The 20169-nt window shown below is 34.5% G+C and overlaps 1 protein-coding gene across 2 annotated transcripts in view; it reads left to right on the forward strand.

Moving 5' to 3' along the window:
- LOC114329400 (protein sprouty) overlaps positions 1-17919 on the forward strand; it is a 467319-nt gene extending 449400 nt beyond the window's left edge. For both annotated transcript variants that reach the window (XM_050642211.1, XM_050642210.1), the window contains one exon: positions 1351-17919. In XM_050642211.1, the coding sequence (XP_050498168.1) occupies positions 1406-2185 (780 nt within the window). In that variant the 5' untranslated portion in view covers positions 1351-1405 and the 3' untranslated portion in view covers positions 2186-17919. The remainder of the gene's footprint in view (positions 1-1350) is intronic.
- Positions 17920-20169: the final 2250 nt, after the last annotated feature.

Raw genomic sequence — 20169 nt, forward strand, 5'->3', positions numbered from 1 at the left:
ACGCATAAATTCATTATTTCGTAAACCGGCGACTTTAAGGAAAAATCCCGACACAGGTCGATTTTTATTTTTAATTTCTGATATTTTGGCATATATATCATATAAGTGACGTCATCCATCTGGGCATGATGACGTAATCGATGATTTTTTTAAATGAGAATAGGGGTCTTGTGATAGCTCATTTGAAAGGGTATTCAATTCTCTATTCCACAATATAAACATTAACATAATTATTTATACAAGGTATTCAAAAAAACATTTTTTTTTTAATTAAAATAATTGAGACAAAAAGAAAAATATATGTAATTTATCTAATTCAAAATACGTTTTAATGTTGTCAGAAAACAGGAAAAAAATGTTTATTTGACAAATAAATATTGTTTTTAGATTACATTCAATGTTAAAGCTGCCACCCTCCTGTCTCTTGGCAGTTTGAACATTTCGTTTAAGCGAAAATTAATGTTTATTTGTAAAATAATTTTTTTTCTGTTTTCTTACAGTAGTAAAACGCATTTTGAATTAAATAAATTACATACATTCTTCTTTTTGTCTCAATTATTTTAAGTAAAAAAATATTTTTTGAACACCCTGTATAAATAATTATGTTAATATTTACAATAGTCAATAGAGAATTCAATACCCTTTCAAATGAGCTGCCACAAGATCCCTATTCTCATTTAAAAAAATCATCGATTACGTCATCACGCCTAGACGGATGACGTCACTAGTATGATATATATTCCAAAAAATCGTAATTTAAAAATAAAAAACGACCTGTTTCGGTATTTTTCCTTCGGTCGTCGGTTTTCGAAATAACGAATTTATGCTTTACTTTATGGACGCACTGTATAATATTAATATGCACAGATTATACAACATATGACAGAAGCTCGAAACAATTGACTGTTGATGAAAAGCCCTATTAAAAGAAACACAACTGTCCAATAAATCAAAATTACAAATATTTAAACTAGAAATGTAAACTGTCCACATCAAAGGATTGTAAAACAGATCTGTTCTGATACACCTAATGGAACCGCTACACACACTTCAAATCTACTCATCCGTCAGAAAGGACTTATCGAATTTTTATCAGTTGTCAGATCGCCTTCAGGTTTACGTGGCAGACTTAGCTGTTCACGCATACCTACCTGTCCGGTATACCTGATAGTGAGTAACCGGCCTAAGATGTTTCTCCATTCACCGGACATTTGATCCACTTCCTTAACTGTAACATTAAAACTCCACCTTCTAAAAACCAATGTTTTCTTACCAATAATTGTGTGATTGTGTATATTTCTTTCTGTTTTTTTTTTATTTTATATTCTAAAGTAGTTTTTTTTGTTTCAGCTGGAGACGATGACGGACCACGGTGCAGGCTGGTTCGGACGTTAATTCCGACCACATGGCTAACCATGGAGGGCTTACGTCCCTGCCGCGTGCTAACCGTCCGCGGGCGCCTATAATGAATATTCCCCCGCTAACGGCTCCATTGGCACCATTACGGCCAGCGCCGCCTGTCACTCTCACCGTTCCAAGGCCCGAAAATGAACGATCCACCAACGAGTACGTGGAGACCCCCTTCAGGGTATCGCCGCCACCGGCGACACCATCACCGCCCCCTCATCCCCCCAGGAGTCTGCAGAGGCCGAGAAATCTGGTGCTGCCCACCATCAGCAAGCAGCCATCTTCTGCGACGGCCGCAGCAGCGGCGGCTGCCGCGGCGACCTTCAGCAAGGAGCCGCCTCCCGAGTGTGCGACGAGACCGTCAATCATGTGTCCGGAGTGCGGGAGGTGCAGGTGCGAATCTTGCCAGCTACCTCGGGCTCTGCCCCAGAAGTGGGTGTGTAACAACTCGTGTCTTGTTTCCGCGGATAGTGTCATTGACTACGCTTCCTGCTTGTGTTGCGTCAAAGGATTGTTTTACCACTGCAGCGATACGGACGGTGGAGAAAGTTGTGCGGACGATCCGTGTGGTTGCGGACCCGATCGACGGACGGCTCGGTGGAGCTGTCTGGCCACCCTTTCATGCGTTCTACCTTGCCTGTGGCTCTACTGGCCTCTTCGAGGCTGCAAAAGAGCGGTGGAAGCATGTTATGCTCGCCATTCTAGGACTGGTTGTAGGTGCAGACCTCCCCTTCCCACCCCTGAGAAACGCTTACTTGACTCTACCTCGGATTATTAGTGCGCGAAATATTTTCACGACTGCCCATGTGTACCTATTTTAACTTTATTACACTATTAATTTATTTTTTTTGTAAATAAGTGTATTTTCTAACTGTTATAACATTGATATTCCGTGCTTCTCTGCTGAGTGCCCTCGATGGAAAAGACGGTTTGGCAAATTGAAGAACAAACAAGTAGCAAAACCACTAAATTAACTAACCATATGTTAAATTGAATTTTAAATAGCCATAACTACAAAAAATTGATATTAGGCACGTTTATTGCAAGAATCCTACTATTTTTGGAGATATTCTACAAACTATCCAAAGGAGACATCTTATGGAATATGTAATGTCACTCAAATCCAATAAAATTTACATGAATAGATTTGTCTCTACAATCATTTCATATCATTGCGCCAACTCTGAATTTTGATTAAAACGGCGTAAATTGATATAAATAAATCTAAAATCAAATGGGTATGTACGTGAGTTGGAGAGAGAAAAGCGATTTTGTGAATCGGCAGTTGATAAATCTTTCTACCGTTATTAAGCCAGAGGCTTAAGTCGGATTTATAGTTTGACGTAGCGTAGACGTAGACGTAACGTAGACGCACTGGAAAAGATCAACACCGAATTTTGTGTACTTCTGTTTATAAATGAACGCAAGCGCCTGACGGAACATAAGAGAAACGTAACATAACGGAAGAGATGACCAACTTTCATCTTTTACAGTGCGTTTCTTACGTCTGGCCAATCAAAATTAAGAATTTTGTTCTGTCACCCAAAGTGGACACGCCCTCATCAATTTTGTAAAGATAAAGTTGTTTATCAACATATTCGAATTTTGTTAATTATTTGAATACAATGGATGTTAAGTTATTAATTTAATAAAAATATATCATAGAGTCATTTCAATATTTCAGATAAATATGAGTTGTTTATTAGCCTAATTCGGGGTTATATACACATATTATACGATAGGTAAATCCAATAAACATTTTAAAGATAAGAAATGAAACAAAATAGTTGGAAATCCCACGGCATGCGGCACCAAGGAGCATATCTTCGTTTATTTCCTAATCCATGTAACACACAAAACAGATAAATATTATAATAATAATAAATAGTAGTATAAGTATAAATAAATAAACACAAAGTTTGTTTATTACTGTTCGCATAATTTATAGGCTATGTTGTTGAATTAGAATTACGTCATTGTTCATTGTTTACTCTTTCTACTCATGCGCAAAAATTCCGCTACGTCGAACTATAAATTGACATAATATTTTCTTACGTTTCCAGTCCGTTTCTTACGTCTCCGTTGCGTCTACGTCTACGCTACGTCAAACTATAAATCCAACTTTACTCTTATCTTACAGATAATGAAGTAGGTATAATTTGGTCAGTCATACCAAAGTACCTGTAATCGGCTACCAGCTCACGCTGGGTTAAGTTGTTTTCAAAAGCGACTAGACTAATAGTATTTATGAATGACAATTTTATGGACTTCATATATGTAATTTCCATTAATTCCTGATATGAAATGATTGTAATTTCGAGAAGAATCTACTAATGTCGATTATATTGAAGTTGATTGATATTGTTTTCCATAATATGTGTCCTTTAATCAATATAATTCAAGTCCAAATGTTTTACATGCAATAATTATTTCTGGATTTTAAATAAATAAAGCTGAAGATTAATTAGCCAAATAAAGGCCAAAAGTTAAAGGACTTATTCAACGTTTATATTTCGAAAATTTCAAAATCAAAAATAAAATTTTTTATTGATAGGTGTATTACATTCAGTTCAGTTCTCTTTTGGCCTATATTCCGTTTCTAAAACTTTTGTTAGTCAAACAGTTTAGCAATAATTACAATATCATTCTTATTTAAATAACTCTCGAAAGATATTTACAACCATTATTTTCTTGATATCTGCTTAACGGTCATCTGGACAATAAATTTATCGATATTTGACTATTTTGTCAATAAAGATCCCACGCATCAAGCTGTAAATCGTTTTCATCGAGATTTTTGTTACTATATTGTTTGGAACATCCTTTCTATATACATACACAGGAAAAGTACCATCTGTGACACGTGGGTGTTTCTGTGTATCTACCCAATAATACGATGTTGTGTTCATCCTACATATTGAAATAAAATTTTTAATAGGAGAATTTAATATAAATCAGATACAGAAATGCTTGGTGTGGTCATAAAGATATATTACGTAGTTTAGAGGATGTTCATTGAGAGAATGAATGTCTCTTACATGATGTCCCTTCTCAATCACTCTAAATCATAGGCCTAATAAACAATAAAGGGATTAATAAAAATAAATTGTACTGACATACGTTCTAAAATGAATAAAAAGAAAGAACAACTTGATAGAATGGAAAAAAATATACAATTGATCAAATAAAAGAAATGCGTCATCAAAATGAAATTTGAATGAATTTTTTCTCTTCCTATAATAAATGTACTTCTATTTTAGAAATCTTGTCCCCTGTTTCATTAAGAGGGAATATGGTTTGAAAAATTTAAAATTCTCGCTGTTTTTTAAATTTAAATAAAAGTACGTAACTTCAAGAATACTCTCCGAAAATTTCATACTTATCGGAGCAAAATTACCGGAAATACACACAGCCTCCTACAATTACTATGGAGGCTGTGGAAATACAACATAATATCTCCACCTTCCACTCACTTTGCTGCAGCTTTGCGCCAGCGCGCTTGAGCTTGAAAAGCGTGAAAAACGTTAAACAGCTGTTGAATTTCCACCTCTTCCCCTTCTCCTTCTCTCTCGTAAATTACTCCGTGATTCAAAAACATTCCGGTTTGCATCACTTTACGATTTAACAGACAAAAAGAAATTAAAAATAAAAGTTAAAAACTTAAAACACGTTTTTCTCAAAACTGCTTTTTACAGAGGCAGTGGACATTTTAACTCAAAAACTACTTGACCGATTTTTTGTTTTATCCTTATTTTTTGCTTAACAATAATAAATATTAATAATAAATAAACAATAACAATAATAATAACAATAATAAATTCACCCTTTTTTACAAAAAATTTCGTTATTTTAACTTCTAGTAATACCAAAAACTCAAAAATCATTAAAACTAAAAAAAAACTCGACAACATTACCTCGAGAAACTCATAAGCTAATAAAATATTTTTAAATTTTTTGTTTCACATGATCCAATGACGTCCACTGCAAAATCCATTTTTTTTGAGGTGTCTGTAAAAATTTCCCACGTCTTATTTTTCAATATTTTGCCTTGGTTTTTTTGAATATACTTTGAATAATTGTACTGAATATTTTTATTTAATTTAAAAATAATAATAATAATTCTACCATAGTTAAAAAAATTCACAAAAATGTGCTTGAAATGTTGATTTCAAACCATACCCTCCCCTTAATTACAATTCCCCAATTTTTATAAGCATCAATTTTTTGGATATGACCACAAACTAAGCTATGTCATGTCTATAAAACACGATGTTTGACCAATATAAATTGCTATATCCAGAAAGTATTCCCAGCTGTAACGCTGTAGTGGTTTTTATCCCACCAAATAACATCTAAATTGCAGCTCAGAAAGGTATTACAGTTGAGTCCAGTGTTCGTTACCCGTGCGTCATCATTTAAAGCATACGAAATAAGTCGAAAATATACTAAACGCAACAGTAAGTGACAGAAAGTGGCTATTGCTCCGATCACGGGTTATACATATATGAAGTAGCTTAATAAATTCTTTTAATATCATCGATTAATAAGTAAATAAACAATTTATAAAAAAATTAAATAACACATTTTATTCGCTTTGGCGGTTAGCTTTACATGATGTAAAAATTAATGGCAAAATAAAATGCGCTTACCATAAAATTTTAAACTCCAATATAAAATTAGTTATGAAAACAACTGTTTGTGTACTATCAAAAACTTCAAAATGCAAAAATTCGACAAAATAACAGCAAAAAATTCAACAGACTGACAGCCACAAAAGTAAACAAACCAGAAATGTCACAAACTGTACTTAAAATCTGAAAACATCCCCAAGCATCTTTTTTTGTACCTATCTCTTTTCAATGTACTGAGTCTAGAGCGTTCATAAAAATATCATGTGCTTTTACTTAATAACAAGCGGTAGCTAGTTTGTCATTAGTTTCATCCGTGGAAGATAATGATGTTAGATAAAAAGTATGTGTTTTATCTCGCCAGGTATTAATGACGCACGGGTAAAGAATCGTGGACTCAACTGTACAAATGGTTCCAATTAGTCTGGAATGCGAGGAATCGAAAATGGATGCTAATTTCAAGGACCCGATGTTAGACGCTAGTTTTAAATTATACGGAAAATGTGGGCCGATCCACGTCAGAATATTGTTGGTTATATAAACAAGTGGGAGGATACTCTTCTCCAAAAATGATATCTCTAGTGTACTATTCAGTGTGTGGGTATGATTTATATCTCAAAAAATGAATGAATATAAGAATAATCATATGTATTTCCGTACATTTCTTGTAAAAAGGAAATTAGTGGTTCGTAGAAAGAAAACATTAATGTTTTCCTTTTTGGTGACTTGTAAATTTTGACAATCAACATTTAAATTGAAGTAATTTTGTTGTAACACATAAAACGTTTTAAGTTACTGTACCGTTCCGTTCTTCAAACGATTCATTTCAGTGTATCAATTACTGAACCGATATTTTTTAAGGGATCCGAACTGAATCATTTTTATGCATTGAAACTTATAATACTAAAAACTAAAATATATTTTGCTGCTTGTTTACTTCTTCGATTTTTCATGGTACTTTTGGCCTGAGACGTGGGACTTGGGAATCACGATATTCTCACAAAAGGAAAAAAGAGATGGCCGGGCACCAGTAAACCACCGCGGGTCTCCAGTATTATCTAGTCCAGAATTGAGGTAGTCACTTAAATTGGTCTTGGGTTAAAATTACTTTGATGATTGCGCCTCAGGTATCCCAACATTGTAAACGATTTTTCGAAACAAAAGCATTTTGTTGTTGTTTTTTATACATTGATGAGTGCACTAAAAACCGACAAAATAACGCAAAAGATGGAAGACAATACGTTGTGCAATAAAAAGAGATGAAACTAGTAGAAGTGGGAAATTATAGTTAGCAACAAATAAATATATATTATATTGATAATTTCCCAGCTTTAGACGTATTGGAGTCAAAATGTCACAGGAGAATTTTATAAAATTCTTCTGTTGCAGTGGCGGTGCCAAACTAATTCGATACGTCTAAAGGTGGGAAACTATCAATATAATATAAATTTAATTAGTTTCTATTGAACATTTCCCACCTCTACTAGTATCATCCCTTTTTATTTCACTATCTATTATTTTTTAAGTCTTTTGCGTTATTTTGCCGTTCTTAGTGAACCATACGTTAATTTGAAATGGCCTTAGATTACAGTTTGTTGAAACTACACTATAATTTTTTTTGTTTTTGACTGTTTATTGTTGATTGCCACCTTTTCATTCTATGATTTTAATTGACACTTTCATTCGAGATTATTAGATATTATAGATTGTTTTCTATATAATGATGAAAAGTTACGTTGTTTTAAAACTGTAGTTTTCAAAGATGTTCATGTTGGAAACCCACTCAAGAATTGTGTCATTGTAATGCTTAGGGATATCTTTGGCAATGAAAACATATTTCAAAAGGTCTTTTGGTCACCTAGTAGACCTTTCCTCACTTCGATCTGGCATATCTTTCGTGTAAACGCTACATCTATATCTAGTTCAACAAATTTAGGCTTTAAGAAAACCTATTATATCTTTAGGAGATATTTTTTTCTGATTAGCTTTCAAAAAATTGTTAGTTAGTCAGTTGGCGAACAATTGCTCTGGAATTGGAGACAATATATTCGGACATTTCTCTGCATTTTCGCAGAATCTGAATTTGGCTCTCTCCGCTTTATTCATTTTACAGATATGATTTCTGAGTGAGCAATGTTCATTGACAACACATGTGATTACTTCATTTGATCTAAAGTTTTTTGAAGCTTTAAACGTATTTTTATGTAGCGTGCAAAAGATTGTAATAACCTCCTGACTTCTCTGTCATATAGAGGCCGTTAGTAGCGTACTCCAGCAAGACTGTAACGGCCAAATAGTTGAGAGCATTTTATTTGAGTTCAACCTACCACAAGTGTTCCTGATGAGAGCTGAATAGCTCGAAACACGCGTAGAACAATGGTGGAGCTTGAACTGAAAAAAAATGCAATATCTACTTTGATTGTAATCACTTTTTTGCTCGATACCACAGAATGAACGACTAATAGCAATATCTTTGCCAGCAATTCGTTTATGTCGTGGCATCCACATAACAAAGTTACTTTGTTGTGGTTCCCTAGTTGCTTAAGATACTGTTTGCAGTTTTAATCTATTTTTCAGCCATATCTTTTAATAAATTTCACCTGTTCCAACTTTTAAAAAAAACCAGAATTTCGGTCAAGTCTACAGGTTTAGGTTAAAGAAAGACAGTATCCAAAGTGATCCTTCAAAACATGTAGGTACCTATATGTAGAGGGAGAGTGTCTAACAGCATTAGATGATTCTTGCTTTCGTTCATACAAATATTTTTAAAAGACTAAGTTTTTAATCTAATAGCACATAAAACAACACCAAAAATATTACTCTACATCCCACCAGATTGAAAACTGTGGGAACCTTCTCTGGTTACACCTCCGAGGCTTCTAAAATTTTCAAGCCATAAAGTTTTCCAATCTGGTGGGATGTAGAGTCATATTTTTGGTGTTGTTTTATGTGCTATTATGTTGAAAACTTAGTCTTTTGCTAGCAGTTGTCGCTAGGGCATCCCTGCCATTTTGTTCGTTGCAATTCGTAACTGCACGCCGGGGTTTGTCCTGGTTGGGTCAGAGAGAGCAGCATACGTGCCTCCTGATGAGAGACTAATAAGTTTCGAAACCGGTAGAGGTGCTTGCTGCACTCTCTGATTGAACTAGAATATGATGCGGCTGTAGTTTCGTATTGCAACGAAATTGAAAATGGATATTCATTTTTGACAATATTTTTCTTTAATTCTTCGTCTCAGATTTACCTTCTATTTAATATAAATAAATAAATACAAACGTTGCAACTGACTAATTTTTTAAATATAGTCACCAGATGTCTAATGATTGCTTATATTTGTCATATTTAACAGCAGATCTTTCAAAAATATAACAATTACGTGATACAATATCTAGAAAAATCCTTTATACCAATTAATAAGATTTGTTACGTCAAACGCAAAATGTAGATCATTTCCACGAACTGTAATCTTGCCATAATATATCACAGCCACTAGTAAAACAGGAAGTGTTATCAGGAGATTGCTTGAAATTAGTAGAACAAAAATGGCTAGGAAAACTTTGGTAGTTTTACAATGTATGAGATATCTTAGGTGTTCATATCAAAATTTTCAGTTATTGTGGTGCTTATTGGGCTTTCCTTAGTAATATGATACTTTTTACACTAAACCTATCTTTTAATTTATTAATTGAACTTCTTCGAACTTTCACAAAAACTATTAACTTCAATAAATCGGGGGAAAAGAAAGGCCAACTCTTCATCACCAAGTTTCTAGGATGTGTAGTAAAACCCAGAGAAGAGTAGAAACGTATCCACTGTTCTGAATATTTACAAAATTTTGAACCTAAATAAACTGCGTAACCACGATGACCCTAAGAGGAGGGGGTTACAACTACTGGAGGGTCGCTGAGGTGTATGGAATAGTAGTGGTGTTAAGCATATAGGGCTCAAAGTAAATCCCAATGGGGGGTTACAACCCCAAACCCCCCCTGGTTACTCCTATGGAATCTGGAAGGGCTGCAAAATACGCTTCCACAGCTGTTATGACCTCAGCATTTTATGAAAAACGCTTTCCACGCATAAATTTTAGAATTTTAGGTATTAAAAAATTATTAAATTAAATAATTATTAAAAAAAGTCGCTAGTTGTCAAATCTGGTAAATACCGTGGATTTATAGCTTAATATTATCTAATATGAAACGATAAACTAGAGTATCATGTTCGAATTGGAAGGCCCTAAGCACTTGGGCACTGTATTGTGCTCATCATTTTGAGACTGTCGGAAAGACCAATTTGAGGTGACTGGTAGAATGAGAGGAAGAATGATTCTTGAAAAAATGTGTATGCATGTTGTATCTGTCTTTGGAATTATTTCTGCATATATTTTAAAAATTATTTATTTTTGTTATACAGATTTTTACTTAGGATGAATTGCAGGGTGCTCAGAGCATTGTCGAACGAGTACTGAGGGATATGACGAAATCTTCCACCGAATGTTTCTCATATGGGGGGTCCTTTTTCGGCACAAACTGATATGTTTGATATAAGCCAACAGAAAAAACACAGCTGCTATAAAATTACTAAATATTGTTTTTTCTTTAAGCAGGACCTTTTTCTGTTCCAAAATTTCACATCCATATTAGCATAATAATGAAGTGACACAACTCAAAATTTTAAATATTCGGCTCAGTTTAGTAGAGACGTAATCGTGAATATCAAAAAGATTTTTGCGTTTTCTGCAAAATCATATTTTTTAAGTTGTGCCAATTTATTTTACATAATAATTAAGTGACATAACTCAAAATTTTAAATATCCGGCACAGGTTAGTAGAGACATAATCTTGAACATCAAAAGGTTTTTGCGTTTTCTGCAAAATCACATTTTTTGAGTTGTGCCAATTTATTTTGTATAATAATAAAGTGGCACAACTCAAAATGCTTAATAATCTGGTCAGTTTAGTACAGACATAATCGTAAATATCAAAAAGTTTTTTTAAAGGTGCAATTTGTCAAATTTATTGTTACTCATTGCTGATATAATCATCTGGTGGCTTACTTTATGTGAACGTATTGCAGTTCGTCTCGAAAAAGGACCCGATGTACACTGAATAGCTGGTTTGCCGTACCTACCTATTTTTTACTATACACTGTATAATTCCAAAGACATTCTGGTTAGCATTTTTTGTATAAAATCTGTTAGTATGCTATTTACGTGTACAACTTACAAAACTTAACAAAGCGAATTATCTACTATATCGCATTAATATAGACGAAGATCACATTGACATTTATTGAGGTTTTAATATATTTACGAATAAAATGAAGCAAGACACGGACAATTTGGTTTTATCCTATTCACAAAATTTTTGGCTCGTCCTTTGTGATAAAAACGGAAATTTTAATTTTTTGCACCATGTTTCAAAGATTTGTACAATTTTATACTTTTTTAACAATAACATTATTTGTATTAATATTTCATTTTATAATAAAACTCTTCAAGTTGAATCAAGCTTCATATTAAATAGTATAATACTGTTCCATCTGGTTATTTGCTTTTTAAATGATCATAACACCCGTGCTAACTTATGCTTTGTGCCAGAGTATAGAACAGTACCTTGTCAAAAGCTTGTATGTATATCAATATATTCCGCTGAACGTATAAGTACATACCAACATTATTTTTTTCTGACAAGCAGTGATTAAATTTGCCTGTGCATGTGCCTTGAAAGTTTATTGTAAAATTGGAATGAAACATGACATTGTCAAGTGCCTTTCCGTATTAATAAATACAGCTAGATGAATTAACAATGTCATTTAGTTCGGATAGCTAACTAGGAAATTGGCTTAAATCAAGTTATGGAACATTATAAGAATGTTTTAAAAAAATTTCTATAGATCAGAGCCTTGTCAAGATTGTTCTGTTCTGTATCTGTTCACAGAATGGTTCTGGGCCTACAATGGTTTCTCTCGAGCCTTGTTTTGCCAACATATCTGCTCGTTCATTCCCGTGCACCCCTTCATGACCCGGGTCACATGTTAAAGACACTTTATTATCTTTTGCTAGGTTGTTGAGGAGATCTTAGCATTTCTTCACTAGTTTTTTTAATTCGGTGAGGAATTTTTCATTAATTCATTCCGTCATTATAAATCTTCACATTGTTTCTTTGAGCAGTATTCGTTTTTCCGATTGGTAGGTTGCTAACCTTGCCAACTAACTAAAAAAGGATAGCAAATGGGAGAAAATCAACTTAAAATAATCTGCTATGCAGACGATGCAATACTAATCTCTCAAAGTGAAGATGATTTACAACGTATGCTGCACCAATTTAACATAATCTCCAGAAAATTTAACATGTTAATTTCCTCAAAAAAGACAAAATGCGTGGTTATAACAGCAGACCCAATAAGATGTAAATTGGAGCTGGAAGGTCAGATAATAGAACAAGTGATGGAGTTTAAATACCTAGGCATCACACTATCTAGCTACGGAAGGCTCGAAACAGAAGTGGAAGATCAAGTGAATAGAGCCAACAGAGCCGCAGGTTGCCTGAATGACACAATATGGAGAAATAAAAATATCGGAAAAGAAATGAAAGACAGAATTTACAAAACAGTCATCAGACCAATAATGAAATACGCAGCAGAACCACGACTCGACACAGAGAGGACAAAAAGATTGCTCGAAACAGCTGAGATGAAAACCCTTCGAAAAATCGATGGTAAGACTCTAAGGCCGATGCCGCACTGCAGGAAGTTTGGTAGGATGGTGGATGGTAGATACCTGTCTGGCGACCATCCAGCTACTTATACCACGAATAACAAAATGACGGTAGCCGCAGTGGCCTCCCGCTACCATCTAACCATCCGGTGGTCCGCCAGGCGTCTATCCACCCAAATCAGTCGTGTTTGATATTCCATCCGGGTAGCCTGGCTATCGAGGAAAACGTAATAAGTGCTATGTATAAAAAAGGGCAATTTGGGACCCAGCAAACCCACAATGTGACGAAACATGGCTTAGCATATCTGTCTTATTTATTCTCTGCAGTTACATTAAAAAAATCCAATATTCAAGTCGGTGAATTTAAAGAACAATTTGTACCTTTAAATCGAGTTTTCGCCACTTTCTGAAAAGTCTAGTTAGTGAGTTTTACCTCTAATAGGACGATATGCTAAAAAACAAACCAAATGTAACGTAACAAATGAAACAAACGATTCCTCAGCAGTCAGTTAGATTCTGACTTCATTTCACTCTAGCTTTCACTGCGTCCAGGATGCAGCGACCCTCCACCATCCACCTTTAAAATTCACCCTCCAAGCCACCATCTAGCATCCTGCAGTGCGGCATCGGCTTATGGGACAGAGCTAGAAGTACATATACGACGGGGATGCAAGGTGGATAACATTAATAACTGGGTAAGAAACAGAAGAATAGAATGGAATGACCACATAACCGAATGACAGCAAATAGAGTAGTCAGGACAGCGAGAGACAATTCCCCAATACGAAGACGATCAATGGGAAGAACACGAAAACGATGGAACGAGACCTTACTAGAGGCACATTGAAAAAACAGACAGTCATGTCTATACAAAAAGAAGAAGATTATAAATCTTGTAAACGACCTTGTATAAAAAAAGTTCTATATTATAATCGTCCACAAACAACATCAGTAAAGTTATGACAGCTCGCCTGCGATATATCTCAAAAAAGATTTCGACAACGTCTGTTTAATTTCTAGTGCTCTCGGTGTGTTGTTGAAAACGGTTTATCGGCATCAAAAATATAAATGTTCACTCGATAGACGGCCAATAAGTAAAACAGCTTAATCTAATCAAAGTTAATTAAAAATTATTTGCTCAGGATATTCGAAAAGCCGATATTTTTATCATAGTCTGTGGAGTCAACGAGTAAATAAGGTTGGTTTGTTGACGAACAAAAATAAAATTTTTATTTCATTTAGATTGGGATACTAAACACAGTTCTTTACACCTCAACGAAGAGCGGAGATATCTAATATAGAAATAATTATTTAAAGAAAGAAAATGGCTGTAGGTTTAATAATATAAGATAATAAATTGATACATTCGCACCAGAAATTAATCCTGAATGAGTAAATATTACCAAAATCTGTAAGAACTAGTAAAACAGTGTAACTACCATCTGATGCGACAGAAGCATTTGGTACAGTACTACTTATGTTTGCAGAATCCTTCGCAAAGTAAGAGAGCTCAAATATTTCCTATTAAAAAAATACTGAGGCTAGCATAAGTATTTGGTGAAAAATACCAAACCAAATTAATAGCCTTCACTAATAAGAGGAAGCTTATTGGACTGTGTGAGCTAAAATTATTTGGGGAGGAACTCAAAAGGACCAATGAGGTAAGTATCTAGAGGTTTCCCCCGGTTTCCAAACTCAATTGGAGCACTCATCTTAACAATATAACAAACAGGGCTGCAATAACAATACAACCAACAGGGCTACGCAGCTCTCCTGACACTGCAGACGAGTTGTAGTAAAACCTGGGGGGTTCAAACCAATGGTAATCTGATATACACATCAGTGTTATGTTGAAAAAGGCAACCGCATTGCTGACCAGCTAGCTAGGAAGGCAGCAGGCATAACACTCTTAGGACCCGGTGATCTTTTTGGCTGGTCAACTGCAACGATCCCGGAAATTGCCAAATGTCATTACCACACGCAAACCGTGAAAAGATGGAAAGAAGGATCAGGATGTTACGTGCCAAGGTAACGCTAAGGAACCTTGGGAAGTCAGCATCAGAAAAGTACTTGAGAATGACCAAGAAAAACCTACGCTTGACAGTTGGTTTTTTAACTGGCCATTGTCAACTAAGAAAACACCTCCACACACTGGGACTAGTAGACACACCTCTGTGCTATGTCATCTCTCTCCAATGGAGAGAGCCTTGGTCTCCTCTAAACTGTCTCTAACATTGCCAACTTCGCGCCATTCTATTTCAAGTTGACACGTCTGCAAATTTTGCTTGTCCGCTGCCACTTCCTCCTCTCACCTTCTCCGTGGTCTTCATTTTGTTCTTGCGCCATGCATTTTACTATCTAGGACTCTTAGCAATCTGCTGGCCTTAATTTTGACTACATCACCACCTCATCAAGTGTGATATGGTCAAGAGTATTCCTGAAGAAGTTGTCCAAGAGTTTGTGGTAAGAAGGACCGATTGCATCATCCTTAAGACTTAAGATCTACAAATTTTGTGACTTAGAGGAAAAGATCTATGCTTACTTTAATATTTTAAGATGATTTTTATCTTTGCATTTTTTATTTTTGTTTGTTGCTCTTGCTACGTTCTGGTTCCACAAATCTCTTTCGAATATCGACGGAAGAATCTTAAATCCTGTGGGTAGGCCTTGAATTCCTAGAAATGGATTAAAAGTTACTGGTAGGAATGACAATCCTTAGATTTCATTATCAATAAGACTTAAAGGGCAGCCAAAATCCGAAAATTGAATTTTTTAAGTTTTTTTGGGTTATTATTGAAAATTATTCTCTGAAATCTTCTCTTTTTAGTGATATATAACACATTATAGTAGAAAATATCAATGGCTACAAAATTAGGTTTTTGAACATCCGCACTCAACTTAGCGTGTACCGGTCAACGGCAAAACCAGGATGATCCAAAGGGGGGGTTAAAACTCCTGGAGGGTCTCTGGGGGTATGGATTAAGCTCAAAGTACTGCCCAATGGGGAGTTATAACCCCCAAAAGCCTTCTTGGTTACGCCACTGGTACCGGTAGCTTTCTTTATAGCCTATTAGAGTAGTGTTTTATATTTTCGCAATTTCCCGAATACTAGGTTTTTTAAATTTCGATGTCAAATATCTCTGGATCATTAGATGATAGAAGGTCCAAAAGAGTATTTTCAAAAATTTAAAATAAATGTTACCTTCACTGTAACTTTACAAAAATCTACGCGGGACTAAACAATACATCTAGTTTCAAAATAAAACAAAAATTAGGTCTCCAAGTACATACTTTGGTTATAGAGCATTGTGACATAATGTTAACATTGTCGTTAAATGGGACGTCATCTCATAAATATAGCTTTATAAATATTGATCCAGAACGCTAGCTCAGACTACTATGAATGAAGATCTAAATCTCTGCGAAACCATTTGATCACTGTAGTGTCAAGATGATAATAATGTTATTTACAAATATCCTTTGGATATTTAATTTCACTCAACTGTATTTCAATGCAATCATAAATTAATTTTAAGTCAACTTAAATTCAGTTAAATAAACACATTTTACTGACAGTTTGAGCCTACCTCATTCCAGATTGTACTTTCTAAATGAAAAAAATTACAAGAAATTTAATATTGTATCAACCGATGTACTGTACTAGGTTAGCGTTAGTATCTTTGGTAACTTTAGTTGTTTCTCCTTGTATGGAATTACATGCGTGTCTTGTGGTGTGATAAGAAACCGTTGATAAACTTCCCTTGTCAATGTGATCTTTCATAAACGCAATCTGAGAATTTTTAAATAAACTTACAGTTATATGAAATTATCGTCCAACGATCTTGATTTTTGTAAAATAATCTTTGGTGTATTTACTGTCACTTTGAATAAGGCGAGCGTTTGTATACAGAGATATACAGTGGGAATGATGTTTTTTTTATCGATCAGGTATTTAAGTTTTTTTTTATCAAAATAGAAGTTTTATAACCAAGTTTTTTTGTCTCTAAGATCGGTTAGTGTGTTTTTTATTATGAAATGTTAATTTTATTGAATATATTATAATTGCAGATAAAAAGAGATACTAGAATAAATAAAAATAGTGTTTTAATCAAGCCACTGAAAATACTGTCTTTGGAACAAGAACAGATAACAATCTTCATTGATGATCACTTGATGTACAGATATAATTTGAAAATAATTAAAAAACTATCTTGTTAATCTTAAGAATCTACTTCTTGTCTGTATTTCTTGATTTAATTGATTTAAATTTAGTTTAAATTTTCTTCCACATTTGTTCGTTTATTAAATAATTAAATATGACAATATTCCCACTGTATACTAGAAATAATTGATTGTAACACCATATTTTACTGTATTTTAAATATCTTTTAAAGTCCAAAACGCAAAAGAATTTGCAAAAATACGCAAGATGTTACCGAAATGTGACAAATTTAGGATAAACAAAATTTTTTCGTACTGGAAACTGATCAACCACTTTGCGTATCTTTACAAATTTGATATGCAGGGTGTAACAAAAAGGTAGGTCGTAAATTAAATCACACATTCTGGGACCAAAAAAATATCGATTGAACATAACTTACCTTAGTAAAAATGTGCACACAAAAAATTCCTTTGAAGATATTGGAAAAACAGCCCTTTAAAGATATTGGAAAAACTCTATTTTCATTTTGTAACTTCAAAGGGTTGCAACTTTTTTTATGTGCACATTTTTACTAAAGTAAGTTAGGTTCAATCGAACTATTTTTGGTCCCAGAATATGTGATTTAATTGATGACCTACCCTTTTGTTACACCCTGTATAATAGAAGAAACTACCCATAGATTGCGCTTATTTTTGTAAGTAGACGTAGACTACGGTTTACAGTGATGAAAACACAATTTAAGCATTAAATGCCAAGACCTTTCGTCATTGTAAATTAAAAATATGGTTACAGGGTGGCTCTCGAAACATAAAACTCAGTTCGTCTTCCATTTCAAGCGCCGCAGGTTATCCAGAAATTTGCGAGGTTTCGATGGCCACCCTGTAAGGAGGAGGGCAGTACTCTCACAATAATGAGTGCCAAACGGCGCGAAGCTATATAGAAATTGTATACATGTACATATGAAACTGTAATATTCTCTAATGTTAATAACAGAGAAAACAAATTGATCTGGTTGTTTTATTTATTGAACCTTTCATAACTCGAAATATTTGCTCGGAGAGCCTGTACTTATAAAATCATTAGTGGGGGCACACAGCGAAACAAATAAATATCTTTAGCTGACCTCCAGGGGGAAGTATTAGCGGTACTGGCTCAACTTACCAAATCAAAACTTGTATGTTCAAAAAACAAAAAGAACGAATCAGTTCCCACTGCTGGCCTAGTGGGAGGAAGCCTGTTAAATAGAGGTTTGTTCCAACGTAATACAAACCTTTCTTGAATCGTTACGCGCATGCGCGCGCATACTCATAACCGTTCAAGACTCGTAACGGTTTTATATCGAGTTGGAACAAACCTTAGACGTATAATATGGAGAAGTGTGCCTAATAGAAGATGGTAAATGATCATTGTCAACACGGTTGCACAAAACACAACACGATACTAAGGTCCGGGCTTCAGTTTGTTAGAGATCTTTGTAAGGCGATCACAGGTCACAGATGGTGACAGGACACTCGCACCTAAAGAAATAGCTTGGAACAGGGTACAAAAAAAAAGAAATAGTGGTAGAAACTGCCACATATATGTCCTTGGTGAATGTGAAATTCTTAGTGACATGAGGTGAGATGGACCAATAAAACGAGTATTAAACCTGGAGAAGAAAGTTGCCAGCATTTATCAAGGAACAGGATTTTTTGGAGAGATTTAAAGGACTAGGTTTGGCACAAAAGTCACACGATTAAGTGCAGAAATAGAAAGTATGGTGAGTGGTGAAGCTATATGCAGTTTGACAAACGAGATATCTTAGAATTTCAACGTAGTAAATGAAACGTACCTAGTTGTTCTAAGAAAGTTGCCTTAATACAGTGCAAAGATTGCTTTTCTACTTAAAATAAAGAAATTAAAAAAAAATATATCCAACATAAAACGAAAATTCAGTCTTCAAATAAAATAACAACTACTTCAACTGGTCCCATACATTTACGAAAATGTGTATAATAACTTGGCTTAAAAAACCTTTACTTATAATAATTGAACCCATGATTTTCTTTAAGGACATTGGCAATTAGCACGGCCTGTAGTTGGAGTTTTTCAGGCATGTAGGTCCCAAATATAGGTTGCTACAAAATATTATGCAAGGGAAAATAGCAGGCAAACGCAGTCCAAAACAAAGAAGAACATCATGGTTGAAGAACTTGTGAGATTGGTATGGGGTTGATACAAACATTCTATTTAGGGTAGCAGTGAATAAAATTAAGAGAGCTATGATGGTAACCAACGTTCTTAAAGGACATGGTACATGAAGAAGAAGTAGCTGTTCTGAAGAGTTCTATAGTTGTTTTTCCAGTCGATTGCTTTACATTTTCATCTCTCTGGTCCTTTTTTTCCTTCCACCTTCCCTTTTATAACCAATTGCATCAACTTCTCTAGAAGCTTTTTGTCCAGGCTTCAGCTCCATAAAACAAGGCATTAAATGCTCAGACCTTTCGTCATCGTAATTAAATATGGTTACAAACAAATTGATCTTGTAGTTTTATTTACTAAACCTTTCATAACGATAGTAGTAATAAACAATACTTACAATATACTTATAAAACTTATAACTTATAATCAATACTTATAAAATCACTAGTCACTAGTGGGGACACAGAGCGAAACAAATAAATAAATATCTTTACCGACCGCCAGGTGCAATATTAGCAATTGTACATAAACTCAGTTTAAGACACATGGGTGTCTGAGTCTGGAGCATGAAGCGATGCAGGGAACCAGCGGCGAATCTTTTGAGGGAGGACCGATCGGCTAAATTTCTAGTATAAGCATTTCTAGATAATAATATCTAACCATGCCTAGGTACATAAAAAACGAAACCTCTTTATTGATTACAAAAAAGCGTTTGACTTAGTGAATGAATTGCTCTAAGGGTATATTGATGATGATAATACCTATAGTGGCATTTTTAAAGCATATATTAACAAGTTGGAAGACTAAAGATCGCAATAAACGGAGTTCTATTCCAAGTAAACTCGTTAAATCCACTGTGGTTCTATCTAGCGATATCACAGCTTCTCAACTCACTGACTCAGGTTTTATCATCAGAAATAATAACACTATAGTGGCGAAGCTTAATCATCTGTTATATATAGATGATTTGGAATTATTAACAGCTTCCCCTCGAAGTCATCTAGATCCTAGATCAGATACTAAAAATTGTAAAATGATATTTAGTATCCTTTTCTAATGATATTAATATGCACCTT

Source organism: Diabrotica virgifera, chromosome 1 (assembly GCF_917563875.1).
Source record: "Diabrotica virgifera virgifera chromosome 1, PGI_DIABVI_V3a".
NCBI classification, from domain to species: domain Eukaryota; kingdom Metazoa; phylum Arthropoda; class Insecta; order Coleoptera; family Chrysomelidae; genus Diabrotica; species Diabrotica virgifera.